This window comes from Falco naumanni, chromosome 4, assembly GCF_017639655.2.
Source record: "Falco naumanni isolate bFalNau1 chromosome 4, bFalNau1.pat, whole genome shotgun sequence".
NCBI lineage: Eukaryota > Metazoa > Chordata > Aves > Falconiformes > Falconidae > Falco > Falco naumanni.
In genome coordinates this window covers 40,939,211-40,961,042 of record NC_054057.1, presented here as the reverse complement: position 1 = coordinate 40,961,042, position 21,832 = coordinate 40,939,211, and the positions used below count along the sequence as shown (strand labels likewise).

Sequence of the window (21,832 nt, the reverse complement as noted above, 5' to 3'; positions counted from 1 at the left end):
TCTACAAGAACAATGTAATTTTAAAGCTATCAGCTACAGAGATGTCCTTTTTCATTTAATAGACATGTAGACTACTGCATGTACCGATACTGCACATACCTCACAGTCTTTGCTATAACACACAAACTGGACAGGAAGAAACGTTTCAACCTTAAGCAAGGAATCAAGCAGCAATAGCAATAGTACTCTCATATTGTGTAGCAGTGGCGATCTTGAAGGAAAGGAAGAACATCTGACACATTGTAACATCATTAAAAAAGTCAATTAACTGCCAAAAACTATAAAAATAAATAATACCAGTAGAAACCTAGTAACAGCCTTCAAACCTTGAAGAAGCTACCAACTTCCCAAGAAACATCCACAGCCAATTCTGAACATGCTATGAACAATGTTTAAAGTAGATAACACATGATGAGAAAGAAGTGCTAAAAAACCAGGGCCACAGGGTTTTCATGCTTTTGGGGCTTCAGTGCTTTAGCACGAGAGATTAACTTTACCTACACTGCATGCAATATCACCAAAGTCATCACTAACTCACTATCTTTAAGATGTGCAGAAGAAGAGCTGCAAGTGCATGTGTATAGTAACTCAAATGTTATTATGCAAGAGGTTTTCTTATCTTGAAAATCAGGCTTAGTAGAAAAGAAACGCACCACAACTCAGCACATTTACATAACAGGATGCATGCAGGATGATCAGAAAATGGTATCTGAAGTACTACAAAAGAAGTTAACAGTTTTCAGATGGTATTTCCATAGGCTGAAAGATGGAAGAACAATGACCATAAAAAACCCCAACCCTACAGCATTTTTAAAATCAGAGAGGTATGAGAGAACTATGACAAATTTACAAATGAAACCCAAGAGAAACAAGTCTTTAAGGATTAGGAAGCAGAGTGCAGTGGACAGGTAGGCATTAAGGGCACTGGTCACCCTGGCTCTACCAAAGTTATGAGAAGTTCACTTAGAAGACTTTCCTGAATCCATGACGTATATTTTGCTACACCACATCATTCATGCAAACTAGCTAAGGTCTGGAGGGAAAAAAAAAAAAAAAAACCAACCAAAACCCCAAACAAAACACACCAAACCACCAAACCAAAACAGAAAACCCCCAGATACATACAAAAAATGGAACATGAAACCAGAGATGATAATGTATATTTGTGTTAACTGTTCAGCAGCAGCAAGCAGTGCATACTAAGGAAGGAGTTCTAAAGAAGAAATGTCCTGCTCTGTCTCAAGTCAGCTTAATACGTTTGTCGTGAATTTTACCCAACTTGCTAACTGGCAAACACATGAATGAAGGCTATTAATAAAGACCCCAGCAATTAGACTAGATATGAAGGGTAGATGATGTCGTCCTCCTCCTAATTTCCTCTCTCCTCTTTCAACTCAACACAAAAGGCAGCTCTCAAGATTTGCAAAAACAACATTTTCTTATTGTGATGATTGGTGCCTCTCTTTCACAGGTGGCAGGCAGCAGTTCCCAGTCCCTCCTCACCCCCTGCATCACTACCTGCCTGCAGAGATGTTCCAGCTGGGCATGGAGGAAGGGAGCTGGCTGCCTGGGACTCAACGTACCTCATCACTCTCATAACAAGGAGAAACTGAGCAAAAGGGGAGAGGAAACAGTAATGGGCCAGGTAAAATACATAACAGGATGGAGAAAATGAGGATAAAATCACCACTAAACAAAGCTCTTGTAGTTGTCCAACAAACAAGAGACTGATCTGAATGCAATCCTCTGCTGCAGTGAAATCTAGACAAACTATGCATTTTAGAAAATTAGGACTAGCCAGTTTATATCTACACATAAATTAGATATCCCCTTTATAAAGCACCTGTTTCAGAAATACACAGGTAAGTGAGATGAATGGGCCTAGATCAGATGTCATTACACTGATTGTTTATGAAATAAAGCAGAAGTCTTTCAAAATGTACTTTCAAGGGTATTACAATAATGAAATTGAACTCTGATTCAGAATGTCCTTCAGCCCACACTTTTATGCATGCTTAATTCTTTTCAGCCAACATTCTAACCAAAATTAAATGCTGTCTTCCCGTGACTCCCAAATTATGCCTTCTTACTTCTACGCAGCCTCTCTTCTGGTCCCAAGCCACAATTTAGATGGCAATGGGGTGAACAGGATCACAAAATTGATACTGCTATTACCTATTTATTTCTCATTGGGTTACATTTAACTCTAATAGTCCTCAGTTTTATTTCACCACACCATCACATCAAAGCTTTTCCAGCAAGAAGGCTGGACTGCAGCATTCATCTATAGAAAATACAGTGTAAAGTTTACAGCATTAACTGAGTAGTGCAGACCAATAAAGAACTAAAATAACTGTGAATTAATTCTGCTTACAAACATGTTCTAACACAATATATTTGGAATATGTTCTTTTTCAAATGTGCACATTATTTGGTTATTGAGCTCATGACGTTTTTAAGTAATTGTGGGATAAAAGCCTTTTGCTTCGTGGACTACATTTTCACTTAAATTTGAAAGAATTTCTTTCACTATTTAATGTGTAGAAATTTGCTGCAGCCTACTAACAAACAAACAGATTTCTTTCACAGTCAGTGCAGGCCCCTTTCTTTACCTGTATCTATTATCTGCATATATACATTATACATGTAATAAGTGCCTGCTTTGATAGACATTCTAAACGAAATTGCAAAAGCCTATCTGCTAACTTCTACTTTAACTAGGCTAAATATAATGACTAAGCCCAGGCTTGAATACAGAATTCATATTACAATTTAAACATTCAACAGTAAACAAAATATGTTACTCAAAACCAGCTTCCTGCATATGCAGCCTACCATCTCACAACTTCAGGGAAAGTAGGAGTGATTTAGGGCCTTTTTAATATGTGACTGATTTTTTTCTTAAGTTTTAGAGTGACTTCTCCTATTCCTTTGAATTTGACTCAGATTAAATAATAATAATTTAAACATGATGTGTTACTAAATAGATCTATTAAATCTGCTTTGCAATGAAGTTGATCCACGGAATTCTCCCTTGAATGGGGCTGAAATCAGGTCTTAAAGCAGCTGGCTGGGAGCAAGACAGTATCAGTATGGGTCTAGGTATCATCTGCTGGCCATGGCTGGCTTTTTGCATGCCAGTCTGAGCTGGCTTTTAGCAAGGCTGTTAAATCTTTGAGCTACTGGTCAGGGAGTGGAAGCAATTTAGATCTTTTCCATCTCTAAAAGCAGACTTGAGAAGAATCTGGTGTTAAAGCTTCTGTTGGTCATCTCTGGCAAGGAGACAATGAAGAAGCATGTGTTGGGACTCAGAAGTGAATAAAAGTTGAGAAAAACATCAGAAACCTCTGCAGAACATTCAATGAATATTTGTGAGATTTTATCCCCTCTGTTCCCTTCCAAAATTTAATAATTTTATGTAAACACAGAGTGCCTCAGACAATGTGCAGTGTACCACAAGTATTTGGTACACCTACGGACAATTATCAAACGAGAATTTGGCACTGGAAGACGCCACAGTTAGAACTCAACAAAAAATATCGTACAGTATAGGTAAACCTAACAGCCATATGAGCAGGTCTGCTTGCTCTAAAAAACTCAAACAAAGAAAACAAAGAAAATGTTTGCAAAGGATGAGCAAGGCACAAGTGTTAATAGCTTCCATTACAAGTGCATTTTATGCAACAGAGATGTGACAGAGGCAGTGCCTGCTTCACCATAATTATTTTAACTATGTTTTCTTTATTTATTATCCTCTATTTTTCATAAGGGTCACCCAAAATCAGTACATGTTTCAGGCTGACTTGAGACAGCTGATATACAAAAGGCTGTGAAATACCCAAGAAGCGCAGAAACAATCTCAGCTTCAAAAGAGCTCTAGGACACCCTGAACCACCACCGACCACTAAAACCAGCACTCTCTTTAATGCAATAGTGATGGATGCATTGCAGCAGAGATGCTTACTGCTATAATCCCATGTTTAGTACCCATCATTTGGCGTTTTACAGCTAATTAGAGAAGCCTTACTCTCCACACATGAAATTTCTTTGGGTGTTATTCAATTCATTGCTAAATTTGACAGTGTTATGCAAGAACATGTGCGTCCCCCACCTCTGCAAAAGGTTTCTCTCCTGTGCATACTTGATACTGATTTCACACAGGGCCCAGCACTTGCTAAAGCTGTTTCTGTCCTTAATACAGTAAAAGCAACACACAGCAGCTACTCAACGGTTGCTAAAAGGAACCAAGCACTTAATTTCTGAGTTCTTCAACAGTTTCTCTTCCTTGCACTGTACTAAAGACCTCATACTCTACTATAAAGATCTCAATCCTAACATAAAATGAAGAACCTAAGGGACAATGAATACTGATTGCACCTAAAACGCTATTAAAAAATAACTCAGAGCCTCTTTATTTGAGAAAATAATATCTACTACAATAATGAAAGGTAAAAAAAATAATCATTTTTTTAAGGTTTAGGGTTCTGCAGTAAATAACAGAATTCTACAAAAACATAGTTTGACTTTCTTGAAATTAGTATGTGTGACCAGACTGCTTAATTAAATTTATATTCTTTGAAGAAGATAAATTTGGGGTCTTAGACCTTGGATAGCTGTTTAATTTACTAGTTGAGTTCAAACAGTTCTGAACTGCCATGAGATGTTACGTTTTCCTCTATTTTCTTTCAAAGTTCTTCCACTGAAAAAAGAGCATCAACAGATTTCAGTTATTTAAGACCTCCTTCCCCTTTTATCTCCACCTAAACTTTCAGCTTGTGAGAAAATGTGTTAAAGTCAAAGAAAGAAAAAAGGTCAGAACATTCAAAGTAGACAACTTGTTTCTGCCAACATATTCAACAGATAATATTCTATTTTATCCAAGCAGAATGGCTTCAGAACAAAAACTAAAAAACACCTGGAGCAAGACGAACAATTTTAACACCTTGCTATAAACCCAGAGGAATGTAGTCCAACCTAGGCCTCCCAAATTTTGTCATAAGTGCTTAGATATTTCTTAGCCCTGAATTGGAAGAGGGATCTGTACATGAACTTTTCTTCAGCTATATTAATGTCACATAAATCCTTCTGTGTACTTCGTAACTTCATTTCTTTGACTTAAAATACTCAAAACAAAACGACTACATGGAAGTTCTTGAGTTAGCTATGGTTTACAGAAATTTCTGAAAAGAAATGAATTTATTGACAAAAGTCTTTTTCAGAGCATTTGAAAAGGATCAGTGTAGTATTTTTTTAATGTCTAGGCCCTGATGCTATGATTATATGGATAAACAGAACCTGAACAGACAGTTGCACAGCAATACCGCCACTGAATACTCTATATAAAGTACCTAAATGAACCATCTCCCAACAACCATATGCTTTCTGCAACACCTTGAAGAAATGGATTTAGGACAAAAATATTTTGTATATATGTATAAGAAACTTGACAGTATCAGCAAGGCATTATTTTTTATTATCTTTCAAAAGGAGAAGTGTCTCTGTTCACAACTAATCAAATTTCTACTATTAATACACATATGATGAATTACAATTTCACACAAGCATTTGAGAATGTGGTACAGTCATGGTGCATTTAGTAGCCTTTCATGTGTGCAATTCCAGGCTCTCATAAAGGAGTTTGCTTTACTGGGCATGGTTTATTACATGTAGTGGGTTTTTTCTGACAAAAGACTACCGTGGTGAGAGCTCCTAATCAGGATTAAAACATACAGGGAGAATCTGTGGGAAGTCATGTACAAGGACAGCGTTCATGGTTCCTAGAATTAATGATCATAGCTTCAAGGACTTAGTGATGAATAAAACACAGAAAAAGGTATCAAAACATGTCTCTGTGATGACATGAAAGATGCATACAGGATGGTATTGATATTACATGTTCCAGCTGTTGAATTATGTAGTCTTTGTTCCTGGGTGTACAATAATCCTGCAGAAGTGGCAGAAAGCCTACAGCTCATGAATACAGGGAAATTACTGCCACACACACTGAAGTTTAAAGAGGAATTGTAGGTTTACTTCTAACTGTGGGCACACAACTATCCACCAGATTTCGCTAGGCAAAGTTTCTAGCCTGGATTTGCCAGGAGCATTCAGGAAGAAATAATGAAACATGTCGGTTTTGAGACAAAAGTGAGATCTTCTCAATTCATGACAGAGAGAAACAGATAAAAGGGCATAAAGCTATGTATGTCTTGCTCCTTTTCCTGGGATTAAGTAACAAAAGTGTAGACGTGCCCCTGTACACATCAGACAGCTTCTGAAGGGAAGTCCTGAAGAGCAATCAAGTTCACTTGTGACTGATGAACAACCAATAGCATGTGCTGCTGTATCAGAAACTAAGATCAGCAGAAGGTTAAGTGCAAGATCCTACCCCAGGCAGAAGATGGATTTCTCAGCTGGAAAGGGTACACTTTTTCAGCCTTGTGGGTATGGAGCACATAGTCTCCATCCACGTCCCCACGCCACAGCACACTGCTCCTATGAGGCTGCACCACACTCACTGCAGTTAACTGACCTGGCTTAGAAACAACCCTACCAAAATAAATGAACTGAGCAGCTGCGGATGGAAACTTCTTAAACTTAAACTTTGGAACCAAAGCCACTGCCATGAAATGACACTGCCAGACAGACACAGCACAGTCAAAAGGTGCGAGAGAAAGACTGTCAGGTCTGAGAAATGCAAGGTAAAATCTGAATCTTTCAAACCTGCTAAAGAATGTCAGCATTCAACTCCTTGTATCTCCTCCTTCCCACCCGATTTTCTACAAGCTGAATCACAGAACAAGGCTGTGTGAATCAATCCACATTGTCTGTTACTTTCCAAAACTATTTTGCCCCATTTACACTTCCGAGACCTCCCCTCATCCTCAGGCCTGTACCTCAATCACAGGCTTTCAAGAGAACCTCTTGGTCTGAGGACTCTCCTTGGAGATTTTACCCAGTGCTGAGCCTAATGCCAAGATAAGCTCTTGCTCTGGAAGGCAAACAGCAAGGATGCAGTTATACACTGGGTGATACCATCTGGTTTAAACCTAGGAGAAAGGAATCTCTCCCTTTCTGAGGAACAAGTAAGGGTTTCAACTGCATTTGAGTTCCCACATAAACAGCCATGTACACCAGCACAGCTCCATGGCTGTATCCTCACAAGAGGGAAGCACTCACCTCCTTTGCACAAGCTGCTGGAGTTATCTGGGTCCCCAGGTCTTGCCAGCTGAGTGGGGGCAGGGACTGGAAACACTCTTCTTCCTCACATTCCTGTCAGGGAACCTAATGTCTCATGCCTGTGCCTGCAGCAGACAGCTCGAGTGCCGGCGTGGCAGCAGGAGGCAGGCCCATACTCAGCCCCCACCAGACCAGGCTCACTGAACACACCAGGGATACTATAAAGGCCAAAAATAATAAGCGATACAGTTGAGCACTTCAATGGTGGCTCTGTGTTACGTCTCAACTGGATTCAACTACCAGGGAACACCAAGGGAGGAGGCAAGGAACTTTGTACTTTGTGGGTGAGTCACATACCTTGCTGCGAAAAGGGAATAAAAGGGTCAAAATAATGAAACAGCTGGGATACATGCAGTAAGTTCCCTTACAGCTCCTGTGGGAAGGATACTTCCAGTCAAAATATGACTGCTACTGAAAGTCAGAAATATATCTGCCTTTCCAATTACTGCCATTTATTACTGCCAATCATTTAAAGCAATGTGCACAGCTGATGTATAAGACAGCAGGTGCGCAGTGGTTCTCATTTTTATTTCAGTCAGGAAGTGTTTCTCTTATGACAGACAGCAGTGACTGGGACTTAAAGCATCTCCAAGTGCCTTGTGTTCACCTATTTTACCCCAAGTGAAATACTAGAATCCAACAACTTTTTAAAACTCTGTTTTCAAATAACAAGCAGAATAGATGGAGCCAAAAAGCAGCAGGCGCATCTCTTCCCTCAATTCTGCAATCTGACATCTCCAGTCAAAATAATCAAAGCAGCTGTGGTTTGATCCTTCATCTCCCTTTCAAGGTATTTTTCCCTTTGCTTTTCCTCCAGTCAGTGAAAAAAAGTGGCTTGCAGATCAATAACACAAGTACATTTGCACAATAAAAACCCAAACCATGGGGTGCATCTCTGCTTTCCATACCTGTCAAATGCAGATGGCGTTCAAAGTATCGAAAATAAGGCATCATTTTTCAAATTGAATTTTGGATTCTAGATATGATAAACAACAAATCACCTTAAAAATAGGTATCTACCTGATAAGATTCCCAAAATAAGAATAAAGGACAGTCTTCTTGGTAGGTATTTTAGTCTATGTTAAATATTTTATTTTAAAGTCAAGATACTAACATACTTTTCCAAGAACAAAACCCAACAAATTTTGAATTCCTAAGCCAAAATGGGTTAAGCTGTTAGAACAGAATTATGAGAGTCAGAAAGCTGGGAAAAATTTATTTCACCACATATTCCAACCAGCAAGAAAGGAGTCTCACTTCTTAGAATGAGAAGTTCACATATTCATACCAGTTACTGGAGACAACCGAATGAATAAACAAAAAAGTAATAGGAAAATTGCAGTATGCTAAAATTACCCAAATATGGACAAGAGTATACCAAGTAGAGCTGGAGATAGTAAAGAAAAATAAAATGAGAGAAACCCTTGGATTCTCTCCATCAGTATTAATCTGAACTGTCTCTCAACAGTTCTATCGCTTGACATTACGTCATTTTTTAAAACTTAAGTATCACTTGCACGTGTCTTACTATGAATAAACTTGGATCCAAATTAAAAAATCCTGATGAAACCATCACCTCTTTATCTATTTAGCAAGGAGGAGAACAGTTTAAGAAAAATAACTTCAAGAAGTAATACTTCGGTAACATCTCATCTAAAGCTAGAGAATGCCACCTGAAACTTAGGTTAAGATTTCATATCAGATCAAATGAAAAGTATCTGCTTGCTTACTTACTGGCTATTAGAGCTGAATTTGTCCAATCAAGTAAGTAAAAATAAAGCTAGATAGTTGTATAAGCTGTATGACTAAAACCCATCACTGACATTTACACCAAAAAATGGATGGAGAAGGGTAAACAGTTATCTATACTTTCACAAATCGTCCGTTTGATATTTTGTGGCAGCATAAAATTTATCTCAGCATATATGTTTTACTTCAGGATTGATTATTTTAAAGGTATAAGCTGGGTATCATTATATAATATATATTATATAATATAAAGGTATATAATGCATTGCATATTCTGTATTATACTGAATTTGGGAATACAGCCCAGGTGACTATGAAATACTGAAGGAAAATGTCAATGCAGGATTGGAGGTTAAATGTACAGGTGTTCAGAGGCTCCACAGGTGAATGTTAGGAAAAGTTCAGGCTGTGGTTTTTTGCTCTAGGATATGCACTAGCTTTACAGAGAGTATAGATGAAAAGGTGGCAGGAAGACAACCAGAAAAGCATTAGTGGGGACTCTGAATCTTCTATTTTAGTTAATTCTTCTCCTACTATGAATTACACAGAATCCAGACACCCTTCATAGTTCAAACTCAGTTTTGTGCTCAGTTTTGTACTTCAAATATTCCTAACCTGGGAACACAGAGTATCTTCCTCCCAGATATCATAGGTTTACTTTGGGATCCTACCCTTTTTTCAAAAGTTTTATACAACCAGTGACTAGTTTATCTAACTAATATTGAACTTTTGAAAGGAAACACTTTTAAATTGGCATCTAATGTCAGTCTAACTTTGCACTCTACTGCTACCTATAGACAGAACTCCTTGCCATCTTGCATGTAATGTTACAAAACAAGTTGCAATTGTGGGAGGGAAAAAAAAAAAGATTAATTTTGAAGCTTCCCTGCATATTTTTTTTTTCTGGTTAAGTATCAAACCAAAACTACAGATAGCTGTTTTTTTGGTTTGCTTTTTTTTTTAAATTCCTTCTAACTATTTTTTGGGGGGAGAGTGGGTTAGTGAGGAGGAAGAGGATTCAGATCTTTTGACTCAAGAACTATGTCTAGGAGTTTGGTTTCCTTGCAGATGACAAGTACTTCCTTGCGTAACAACAGACATCAGCCAGGTGTCCACTCTAACAGCAGCCAGGTTAGTTCCTGAACTGTTTGAAAAATAGTAACTTCAGTAAAACAGCAGAAAGCTTAATGCTTTTACTGTCCAAAGTAGTCTTTTCCAAGCCACTGCACCACATCATGTGGGTCAGTGTTAGCTGGGGCACCTCTGCAAGGTGAGCCACTGTTGCTCTGCACAGGAGTCCTCACTCCATCTCATTCCTGCTTCCAAAGAGCCCATGGCAGCCCACTACCAGCTATGATCACAAGGTTACTTTGTTCTCTGAGAATATCCATCTATTTCCCCACAAGTTAATCCTTTGATACAACAGTTCTCCCTGCATACAGAACAAATACTTTACAATGGGAAGTTACCAGCTGTAGAACGCAAATGGAGAGCTCAAGTGCTAGTTATCTAACACAAACATATATATATAAAAAAAATGTATATCCATGGGTGTGTATATGGTTATTTATAATGCATACATACATGTATAAGCACACACAGATATAAACACAAGTCCAGATCCACAGCTAAAATCCTTTTAATTTTTTTTTTAAATTTAAATATTTAAAATATATTTTACTGAACTTAAGAATAACTAAGACCCTAATTCTTGCATAAACCTGCACCAGTAACACCTACCTTGAAAACATTTTACAACTACATTTAATTTTAGAGATATTTTTTTTTTTTAAATAACCCCCCGAAAAATCTCCAGACAGATTCTACATTAAGCTGGAATTGAAATGGGAAATGTGTATCAATAATTTAGAGCAGAAAGGATAAAATTATGGAAATTATCCCCACAGTAGATATTACAGATGTAAAAAGCTCAGTATTTAACTTCAGGTGATTACAAAAATTTTAGCTACCTTTAATGATGGCACGTGTCCTGAAATCATATTTTCCCCTCTATTTTTGAATCCGTATTCTCTTTTAAGCAAAAAGACTTACATCAACTGTTCAAAAAAATGCCATTCAGATAGCTGGACCAGCTGCTGGAAAAAAGTTTAAAGTTCTGAATTACAGTGTACTGTCCCAGACGTTGCCAAAAGTAAATCAGACCCTTAAACCTCAAGAAATTTAATGAAGCAGGTGATGTATTTCTTAACTGGAAACCACTTTGCTTAGAGTGACCAGCAGCATCTACCTCTAACATCAGTGAAACTGCTCACCTTTGCACCAGCCTGAGCAGCCTGCAAAGGCACACCTTAAATCCCCCTTTCCCGGGGTCCATCAACTACGCTCCCTCCTCACTGGTCACACAGAACATCCCCAAAGCCACTTCTCACCCTCTCATACGGTCCTCATGGCCCTCCGCAGCCTCTGCTGACCCCCAGGCCAGCATCTGGCCCAACACCTCGACCCATTGGTCACTACCACCCATGCCACAGCAAGGGCTGGCCTCAACATGCTTACTGTGTGCAGCTTAGCTCAGCAGCCACAGATAGGAGGTAGCAGGCAGCTGTCACCATGTACAACTGGCCAGCATCAGGCACATGACAGCAAGGAGCCTCTGCTGTAACCTCTGCAGTACCAGCCATGCAGCAGAGGCTGACAGCGAACATGCTGTGTCTGCCACAGGGCCCCAAGGGAGGAGGAGCACAAAAACAGCCAAGTGAGGATTTAAGATGAACACAGGTGTGTACCTGCCTTAGAATGCTTACTCTGGTTAAACTATTTCTTCCAACACTTCTTTTAATGAAGAACTGATTTACTTTTACAAAACTTTACTAACACTTGCATTTCTGTCTTTTATATGGCGATTTAACCATACTCAAAGTCTGAGCAAAGACATCTCATCAAGGAAGCGAGCAGGTGCCTGTGAAAGCAGCAGGTGAGGGCAGGCAGAAGAGCTATGCTTGTTCTCAGGACCTTTTCTCAGCATTCTCTCTCTATTCCTCGGAGACAATGTGTCTCTTTCTGCTGATTACCTGAAGAACATCAGGATATTAAAGGCTCTATCTACACTTATGTATCTAAATCTAGGCTGTCTTAAGGTTCCTCCATTGTCTTTTTCTACTCATACTCAAGAAGCAGAAGAGGAGAGGGTACTTCTGAAACAGATTTGGTCACTTCATAATCATGGTACCAATGGGGGATGACAGATGTTTATTTTAATTAGAGAGGGTACTATTTCTGGAGCATTTCATTCCAGGTTACATGAGAATCTGCTGGAAGAAACAATGCCAGCCCCCGAAAAATGCAGCCCAACACCGAGAATGGATGAATTGTTCAGGGAAATAACCAACATACTGACAGGCACTAGTGCAGAGTAAGTGTACACACACTGAAGACAAAATAGATGATGAATTTAAACATAAAAAAACCCTATAGGTCACAGATAGCAGTATAAAGGGAGCTGCTTGATGTTCCAGTATTACAGTCCAAAGAAAAAGCAGCAGAAAGGAATGAAGAAAATGAGTATCTGAAAGCTGATTCGAGAAGATCCAACAATGCAGAACTCGTCTGCAGCTAAGCAACAACCAGATTTGCAACTGTACGTTTGGATCAACAACTCATTTACTTCCAGCTAGACCACTGTGCTGGCTCCCATATAATCCCAACAACTCTGACACACAACATTAGCTATTTGAATTATAACATGCAATGGGAGTATTCTAAAACAAAAGGGCAAATCAGAAAAAAATAAATGAAAAAATATTACCATACACAACAGCTAATACAGAGTACTACCCTATGTTGCTATGGCTTTGGGTGCTGTTCAGCACCACCATGTTCTCGTCATTGAGAGAAAATAGAATCTCTGTGATGGAATACGCTGATATAACGTAAGGACACACATCAAGGTGATGGGCACTTCTGGTCTGTCAAAAATGCTACTGCAGTTTAAGCAGACATACCTTAACTAGCTTTGCAGCTGCCTGCTAGCAGCATGGGGTCATTCAGAGGCTATGAAACCTGTCCTAGAGTGAATAAATACTCAAATAACTACCCTTGGCACACTGCACTGGATAATTACATCTGACAATCTTTTTCATGCCTTCAGACTCACAGGGATATGTAAGCATTATCCCAGCCTGCTACACATTTCAAACCTGTGGTCCCCAACCCATGCATAGAGGCAATGCATTACACTTAAGACATTGCATTATTACTCATTGTCACAGGCCATCACCTCTACTACAGCACACATCAAGCAAGCAAAACACAACAGCTTATATCAATGCTTACGAGCCAGCAAACATGCGTGGTATCAAAACATTAGTGCTTCACCATTTTAATGTAAAAATTATTTAAATGGCATTTTAATCCATGGATATTGCAAGTTTTAACAAACTCCTATAAAGGGTGCTAGCAGTAGAGCATTAGGTGGAGCACAAACAAAGCGGAGCTGAAAGGAATTGAGACTTCCTATTACGGACACAATTACTGTGTCCAGAGAAGGCCATGATCCAACATTGACAGCCATTTAGGCAGTTTCAGGACCAAAGGATGTTGAGAACAATCTTTAACTGAGAACAAAGAGCACAGGCTTGTCCCTTAGTCCTGCGTGAGAAACAGAACCTGGATTATTAACTGGCACTTTTAAGTACCCAATGTGTTAGAAAAAACGGGGGGAAAAAATCATTTTTCAAAATGCTGAAAATATTCTATAAATCTCATCTGAAAACTGTCTCTGCATAAGGAGCTTTTAAAAGCATGGGAGAAAAAAAAAAAGGAAGGCAAAATTTAAAAAATTGAAGACAAGAGACTGAAGACAAAAAATAATTTAGTCTTGCAGAAGAGAAGAAAGATGTTTACAGACCACCTGACATTGTATTTCAGTCAAAAACTAGTTCATAGCATATGATGTGCTTGAGGCAAAATAAATCAATGGAGTGTTTGAATTTACCAACATTGCAGAGGGCCAAAAATCATTACTGAAGTCCCCTTTCTTATGTACAAACTTCAGCTAATTTAGCACTGAATTTAAAGGTCTCACTGATACATAGACGTCACAGTTTTCCTTTGATCTCATCCCTCTCACTTGGTGCAGTATTTTAAGCAAGTAATGCAGCAAGGAATGAACAAAAAAAAATATTTACTTACTATCATTTATTTTTAATCCTCCTTCAAAACTAAAAAGCTTTTTTTCTGTAGAAATGACAATTTAAAACATATTGACACTAAAATCAGTTAATGTCATTGTATTTCTTATTTACTGTTTGGCTTGTGAATGCTTAAGATTTGTGTTCTTATGGAAATAGGAAATTCAGTAAAATGTCAGTACAAGCCCTTAGATCTGGGCATTGATAGCATGCCCTACTCAGCCACAACACAGGTCCTCTTTATCCCAGAGACAGCTACATACTATGGACTATGAGGAGGATACCAAGGAAATCCTCAATGCCTTGAAATGTTTTTTTTCTATTAAAAAAAAAAAAATCAAACAAAACCCAAAAAACAACCCAACAACCTTTCTGTAATTGCACTGCTAAACTGTTCTATCCAAGAACACTTCATCTCAGCTTCAAGCTTAAACAGCTTCATTTGAAGATTTGTTTCCCTGGGGATTAGCTGCTGGCCTGCAGGTAGCCTTGTTAGTTGCCTCTTAATTTTCCCTCCCTAGACAACTCCAAACGTGCACCTGTGACCCCACCTTCCTTACAGTATGTCACATGACAAAGTGAGTCAGCAAAATATGCCTTAACTATTTCCCAGAGAAGCACTGCTTGTATAAAATAAATAAATTAAAAAAAATGGCCAGAATGTGTATTCTCTTACAATTTTGGGGGGGTGGGGTGTATTTTCCCTGTTTGGATACATACCAGATATGCACATTCTGGTTTCATTTACACAAACACTCAGAATCCATAAAAATCAAAATACAGAAAAATCAAAATCCTCCTAACAATTTACCATTGTGTGCTTTATTACTGTATTTTTCACTTCATTTTAAGGTGTTTTCCCTAGCTGTAAGAAAGAAAAATGGATGTCATTAAACTGTTTTAAGTGCGTGACACAGTTTAGCAGGTTTTTTTATCTATCCTTAATTCACTATCATTTTCCCTCCACCACTGCATTATTCATGTATGTCATCTTCTTCTAATTCCTGTGACAAATACAATTGTAATGACTGTATTTAGGATCAACACTTCCCCTCACGATATTAGAAGGTGAAAAGTTAAAGCAGCTGCGTCACTTGGCTCTGCCTGGCAGCTGGTCAGGACGATAGCAAGGCAGCCATGGAGAGCAGGCAGCAAAACCTGCTGCCTGCAGGAAACAGGTCTGGGCACACACAGGAGCCAGGCAGCACCAACAGAAGTTACCGCTTCATTAATTTTACTGTGTTTCAGGGAGGTGAAGGACTAAATCACCAATAAAGGCAGAAAAGCGTACCCTATCATATTTTAGATGTACTGGGTTAGGTTTACTTTACATCTTGTAAAACGTTTATTTCAAACATAGGCACAAAATACACATAATATTTCATTTAATACTATTGATTTAAATATTAGACTAGACTAAGTGTTACACTGTTATATACAGGAAATTACTTCTATACATTACAGCCCGTAATTATTTGTATTATTGAGAAACAAACATGCTAATGTATTTTGAGCTTTGATCCGTTTTAAAGTACAAATAATTTAAATAATTCATTTTGTGTTTTCTATATGACTGGAATTACCCATTGTTATAGCAGGTTGATTTTGGCAGTGCCTTTGCTACTTTGACTGTTCACAAGTTGTCTTACAGTTTCAGACGGTGTCAGACCTAGAGACTGTATCTTATGCCAGCTGGAGTGAGAACACTGGTTTGATGTATAGAAATACAGTTTTAAAAAGTCAGGGTCTGCTAGCAGTTTCTCTACAAACTACACTGGCAACTGTGCTAGAGGTCATGAATATTACATAAGGGCAGTCCATGCACTCAAGCCAGCATCTGTAAGCCAAATTCCCATAGCAACACTCACATAGATTTACTCATCGCTAAGAGATGCATCAGTTCAGCAGTTAGTGCTGTACTGCTACCCTGATTAGTCTGCAAGATATTATTACTTCTTTTAAAGACTGCAGTTACTGATAAAATTCAACACTTCACCTGAATTTCAGGGCAGCCTTTATCATTTTCCTACGAGCAGAGAAATCTTAAACTAGCAAAAAGCAGCCCTGATAAACTGAAACTCTCGATTTCGATCAGCAACATCTCTAAGATACAAGGCGGAAGCGAAGAAGCGGGCTGCTTCTGTCGAGTTTCTACTATAGTGATCCCAGGATAGCAAGATCAAACTTCAAAGAGATTTTCAGCATCTCATACAATTGGCAAGTTCCAGCAGCTCATCAAAATACTGTTTAGGAACTCTTAGTAAATATCAGTGGATAATTACATTTTCAAAAAAAACCCCACTCTTTGGCTTCCCTGTTCCAAGTTTTCTGGCCTGATGAAGCCGTCTGCTGGTACATTACAGTCCTGTACTATTTATGGAGCTGGTCCTCACCATACAATCAGGTACATAGCTCAATGATCTGGACTCCTGAATTTCTGAAGAACCCTTGTAAAACAGGTGGCATAAATGGGTAGAGGCAAAGCTGGCAGAGGAAAAGGAAACATAATAGGAGACGGATGGGAGATAGTGAAATAAAAAACAAGGCAAAATGGAGGAGGGGAGTCAGAAAGTGAGAGAAATACAGATCAGGTAGATCTGAGAAGGGATCTCAATAGTGTATTTAAATATTTAAATTAAAGATATGAAAATTAAAAACGTATCTTGGAATACAGTAATACACTGAGGTCTGGCAGACAGCATACAGAAAAGAAACTAGAACGAAGTGATAAATGAATGCTAACAAATAAGATGAGCATGATTTTTACAGGCACAATAGTATTTAACGACATAGCATAGATTAAAAAAAAAAAACAACAACCACCTCCTCTCACTGCTAAAACCTTCACAGTCATAAATGGATCTCTTGGAAAATACAAAAACACTGAGAAAGAACCTAAAGCTTATTTAGTATTTCCTTACTAAATTGTCACTATCTGCCAGGAGTGTGGAGATGGAAGGAGAAATCTTAACTCCTAGAGCATATTAGTCACTGTGTCATTTAACACACAAACTGTAAAGAAAGTCAGTGAAGTCTTCAGGAAAAACTTTGTAATAGATTCTCCCTACTTACAAATGACATGTAGGGACCGATCCTTTACTGAAGGGAGATGAATAGGATCTGTGAGGCCTGATTCCTAGAACTATAGTTTTGAGTGCTGTAGCTATCTACAGGAAAACTTTCACAAACATCTTCAGTAAGAACTCAAAGTTTTAACCCTATACACTGCAATAAATCCCTACGTTCAATAAAAGAAATGCACAGATACAAGTAAGATTGTTCTGAAATACACAAGTCAATCAAGTGCTTTTTATGGAAATCTAATTCTAAGCAATTTTTACTGGAAAGTCTATTTTCTACTGCTGTCTGGAAAATCTTTTTAAGAGGTCTTATGCTGTATGTTAATACATTAAAAACATTTGTATTAGTAATGGATGAGATGACAGCTCTTTAAAGGTGAACATTTTATGAGTCTGTAACATGAAAGAACACCTTACCTTTGCTTTTTCCAGCTGTGCCTGGGCCTGTCGCTCTGCCTCTCTCCGCACTGCTTCCCTGTCTTCTTCCAAAGATACATCTGAATCAGATGGACGGCTGGTGTAGGAGTCCGCCGAACCCTGCACAAGAAAAGGAAAATTATGTCACAAGTTGTTTTGGTGTTAAAAAAATAAAAAAAAAAAAGAGAAGTGGGTATACACCTTGCATTTTCTCTTATTTCTGTATCCCTGAAAAGAAAGTAAATGCCCAAAAAGGAAAGTCACTTAAAAAAATTATGTCTAGGTAGATATTTTCTTCTGGAGAGTTTCCAAAAGTACAGGTGTCTTTCCTGGTGTTTTATTTCCTGCACTATCCCCATGCTCTTATTTGCCTGCTTTTCAGCAAGCAGAGCCAGTTGCTCTGTAGAGTAACAGCACTGGTGCAGTGCAGGGCTGAAGGACACACAGCAGCTTCAAGGATCGCTCCCTAGAAATTAAAAGTCTAAACAGTGACAGTATTGTCAAGGAAACAATTTTATAATAAAAATGCAAATTCAGGATCAATAATTACCATTACACAATATCACCCCTAACAGATTTACACTCTGCTATCCATTTTAATTTTAGGGCAACCTCTTTACCTGACACACTTTCCCCATCAGAACTGCAAATGGCTCATATCCATCTCTGCCCCTCAGCAAAACATGCAAATGACCACAAATCAACTTCCAACTAATAAAATCCTTCTGGACTCAACACATGTCCCTGTATCACCACAATGGAATCAGCCACAATGCCAGAACAGCTCTATAAATAATGACAGCTCTGCTTTCTCTCTGCATCTCCCTGCATACAAAACAGAGTTCTGCTAATTCAATCAGAATGAAAACAACTGTCCTCTCCTCACTGCCTTTTTCCCTCTCCCTCTCTGCAACACATATCATATATGCCGATAATGAAAACGTAGGGCTTACACAGATATCAGAATTCTTCAGACGTCCTCCTTTGGCTCTTTTCAGAAGCCTGATCCAGGTGGCCTTCATTAGCCAGACAGCTCAGTTATTGTCCGCAGCTGCAGCGCCCGGCACTGATCTCATAAAACATGTGCACACTGAGCACCGCAGAATCACTGTTCCTTTCCTATCCATGCTCTGCTGTGAGAGCCTTCCTTCTCTTCCCTCTGCCTTTCAAGCTTGCAGCCTCACTGTTTCCAAGTATTCTACTGCAATAAAATTCTCAAATTTTCTCATGCCAGTAAAGAAAAAAAAAATAAATCCAAAAAATCCACACCACCTCCAAAAATCTCAACTTGAATAATAAACACGTAAAACAAACCAGGCTTCAGATAAATGTTGTGAGGGATGCTTCGGCTGATCATAAACTGAGATCAATCACAGAAAAATACCTAGGGCTTTTTCCCTTCTGTTTTGGGGGGCGGATTTGGCTGTTAAAAATAGTGCTTATAGGAGAACCTTTCAAAATCCTGTGCAAAATGTATTCAGTGACATTTGCAAGTGCAAAGTTCATTTCATCTCTTCCTAGATTGGCTGGGGGAGGGGTAACAGGCTGTTCATATCACTGGGCATGCTCCATATGTGCAGCCTTTTACGCAGATGCTCACATCACACCAGGTTGTTAGCCTATGCCAAATTGCCATTTTACATCTCAAGGGTAAACAGCTGGAAAACGCAAGGTCCCTGTGAAACTGGAAGAGCTGGTACAGCCTCTCATTCCCGTCATGTATGTCTGCTGCAAGCCACGTTTCCCTTGGACGCTCAGTTCTGTCACGCAGCACTTCGCTGCAAAGCTCTGCCCTCTACTCTGAGCTCTCTTACAAAAAACATACATCCAAAAATATGCCTGTTGAGCAGGAATTTAACCCCCTAGTTACTGCTTATATTATTCTGAGAGCAGAAGAAAGAAGCAAAGAATAACTAAAAATACCACTTTACACATAAATATTAGATCCTGATACGGCAAAAGTGAAACCAAACATTGAATTTCTGTATTCTGCTTTTCAGATTCACTCTCTATCCTTTCATAAACTTGACCAAGGGAAGAACATGCTAAGGCATGGTTTTCTAGGGCATTTATGATTCTCTGACAGACATGTAACATTCTAGCTGAAAAAGATCACTGTAGCTGACTGCAGCACCTGACTTTGACATAAATTCACAGTTAGAAGAAAAACAGAGGATAGAGATTATACTGAGAAGTGTGGTCAGGCATGTGTCATGGTATGTCAGCGTGTCCCAGGAAGGACCAAATCCTGCCACGATTTGTGCTGTGTAACAATGAAATTGCCCCATCACAAGTGATGCAGCAGCCTACTTTTAACCATTACTAGAGCAAAAAATAGCTGTCACTAAGCTGACAGTTTAAAATAAAGGTAAATTTTAACTTTCCGAGTGTTTTATTTTTTTCTGTCCTGAAGCCCATAATAGTTACAGCATAGGGTTTAATAAGGTGCCTTTAAACTGACATAAAGAAAATTATTCTCCAAGGGATATTTTGCTTACAGGAATCCAATACATCTGCTACGTTCTAGTGGTCTTCCAAAATTAAAATGCCTACTGAGCTAAAGCAAAAGGAGTGGAAAATAAAATACACTCAAAGTTTTCTTTAATTTTTAAAAAAATCTTGTCCCTTAGGAAAATATCCAGATGTCCTGTAACCTCCTCAGAGCCTTTCAAATTTGGCAATTCTTTAAAATTTCCCTTTGCCACAACTCCTGATACAGGCTCCCAAAGGAAACAGTGGCAAAAGACAAGCAGCAACAAGCAGATAGAAGTTAAGCGTAGAGTTTAAATCCTATTACAGTTGACACAACAGTGGCCTGTGGTCAAAACCACTACACGTTCTCACAGCATTAATGAAAGTCGAGACTGTGATGAACCCTCCCTCCCCCCGTAGAGGCCCAGCCTCCAGGACACTCTGGGGTCCCTCAACACTCAACCCCCTTCAGCAACAGCACATCCAAACCCTTCCCCACCAGCGCTGCAGCTCCTCAGTGACACTCAGCTGCCAAGTGAGGCACATAAAAATGACATAACATTGGTTATGTTTATGTCATAAACCAACCCCAAAACAACACTACCTCTCAGTAAGAGGAAAAAAAACAAACCAGCCATTAAGCCTGACACAGCAAAGCACAACGCACGGTGTGGGTGTTAGCTTTCTACAGCACTTCCACAGTGGACACATCGTATTTTCCACTGATCAAGTGGCACGGCACCACTTCTACTATTGTTCATTCTGCTGTCCAGAAGGGATGCTGCCCCACTGGTCCTCACCCTATTAAAAAAAAAAAAAAGTCATGAAGCACAGAAATGTAATTCCTGTCTCCACTAAGGGGGCAAAATGCCTTTTGGGTCAGGCCGGAATTGCTAAATTTGGCATTTCATCCTCCAGGCCAGAGAGATCATTTATAGTGCTAGTCACGTTGGCCACAGTCCCAACACACATCCAAAAAATCATAATCACGCAATTTACTTAAATTTTATTGACAAATCACATAAATCAAACTCAACATTATGTTTATTTTCCCAGTGGGATGGACATGGTCATGTAAATTTTCTGTGGAAAGATGAATTCGGGAGCTTCTTCACCACTCGAATATGGAAAAAAAAATAGTATCAAAGTCAGACATCATGGCAATGCAGGAAAAGGGGGAACATACTATTATGATTAATTCATTTTATAAACTACTGAATATTCTTATGCAAGCTAAGATTGTATTCAACCACTTTAAGATAAAAAAAAAAATCAAATATATAAAAACTGTGATGAAACTACAGTGGAAATACCTCGACTATCCAAGGAAAACAAGGCCAAGTGGACGTACATTGCCCATTCATGCCAGCTTAGGAAACTACATTGCATCCCTGGTTTACAGAAACATTTGGGGTTGCTCTGGAGAACAGTATAGATCTTTTTCTGAGAGCTTCTGAAATTCAGCCTTTCTGTGATGCTGCAGGTCTCCATCTCCTTCTACTGCAATGTGGAAGAGCTGCAGTAATATGTGTATGTAATATATGCTACTGTAGCCCCCAGTTCCTCATCCTTCATGGCAAACTGTTTAATAAAAAGTGAGATAAGTCATGTTAATAATTACCCCATCTATCTGTTATTTTTTCCTTTTCTTTTCCTCTTTACTTGGCAGGTTTACAAACCCAGTTTGCCGGAAAAATAACTTCCTGTTTTAATAACGTGCTTGAC

General features: G+C 38.8%; 1 protein-coding gene across 16 annotated transcripts in view; it reads right to left on the bottom strand.

The window, feature by feature from the left end:
- Positions 1-21,832, bottom strand: part of CACNB2 (calcium voltage-gated channel auxiliary subunit beta 2) — a 253,729-nt gene that overhangs the window by 68,079 nt on the left and 163,818 nt on the right. For 13 of the 16 annotated variants that reach the window (XR_005827445.1, XM_040590894.1, XM_040590892.1 and 10 more), the window contains one exon: positions 17,636-17,755. Coding sequence is in view for 15 of the 16 variants with exons in the window: in XM_040590894.1 (XP_040446828.1) it covers positions 17,636-17,755 (120 nt within the window). In the remaining variant the exon portion in view is untranslated. Of the gene's footprint in view, positions 1-17,635; positions 17,756-18,588; positions 19,112-21,832 lie in introns of those variants that run through there. The other 3 variants (XM_040590886.1, XM_040590888.1, XM_040590889.1) reach the window with 1 other exon arrangement.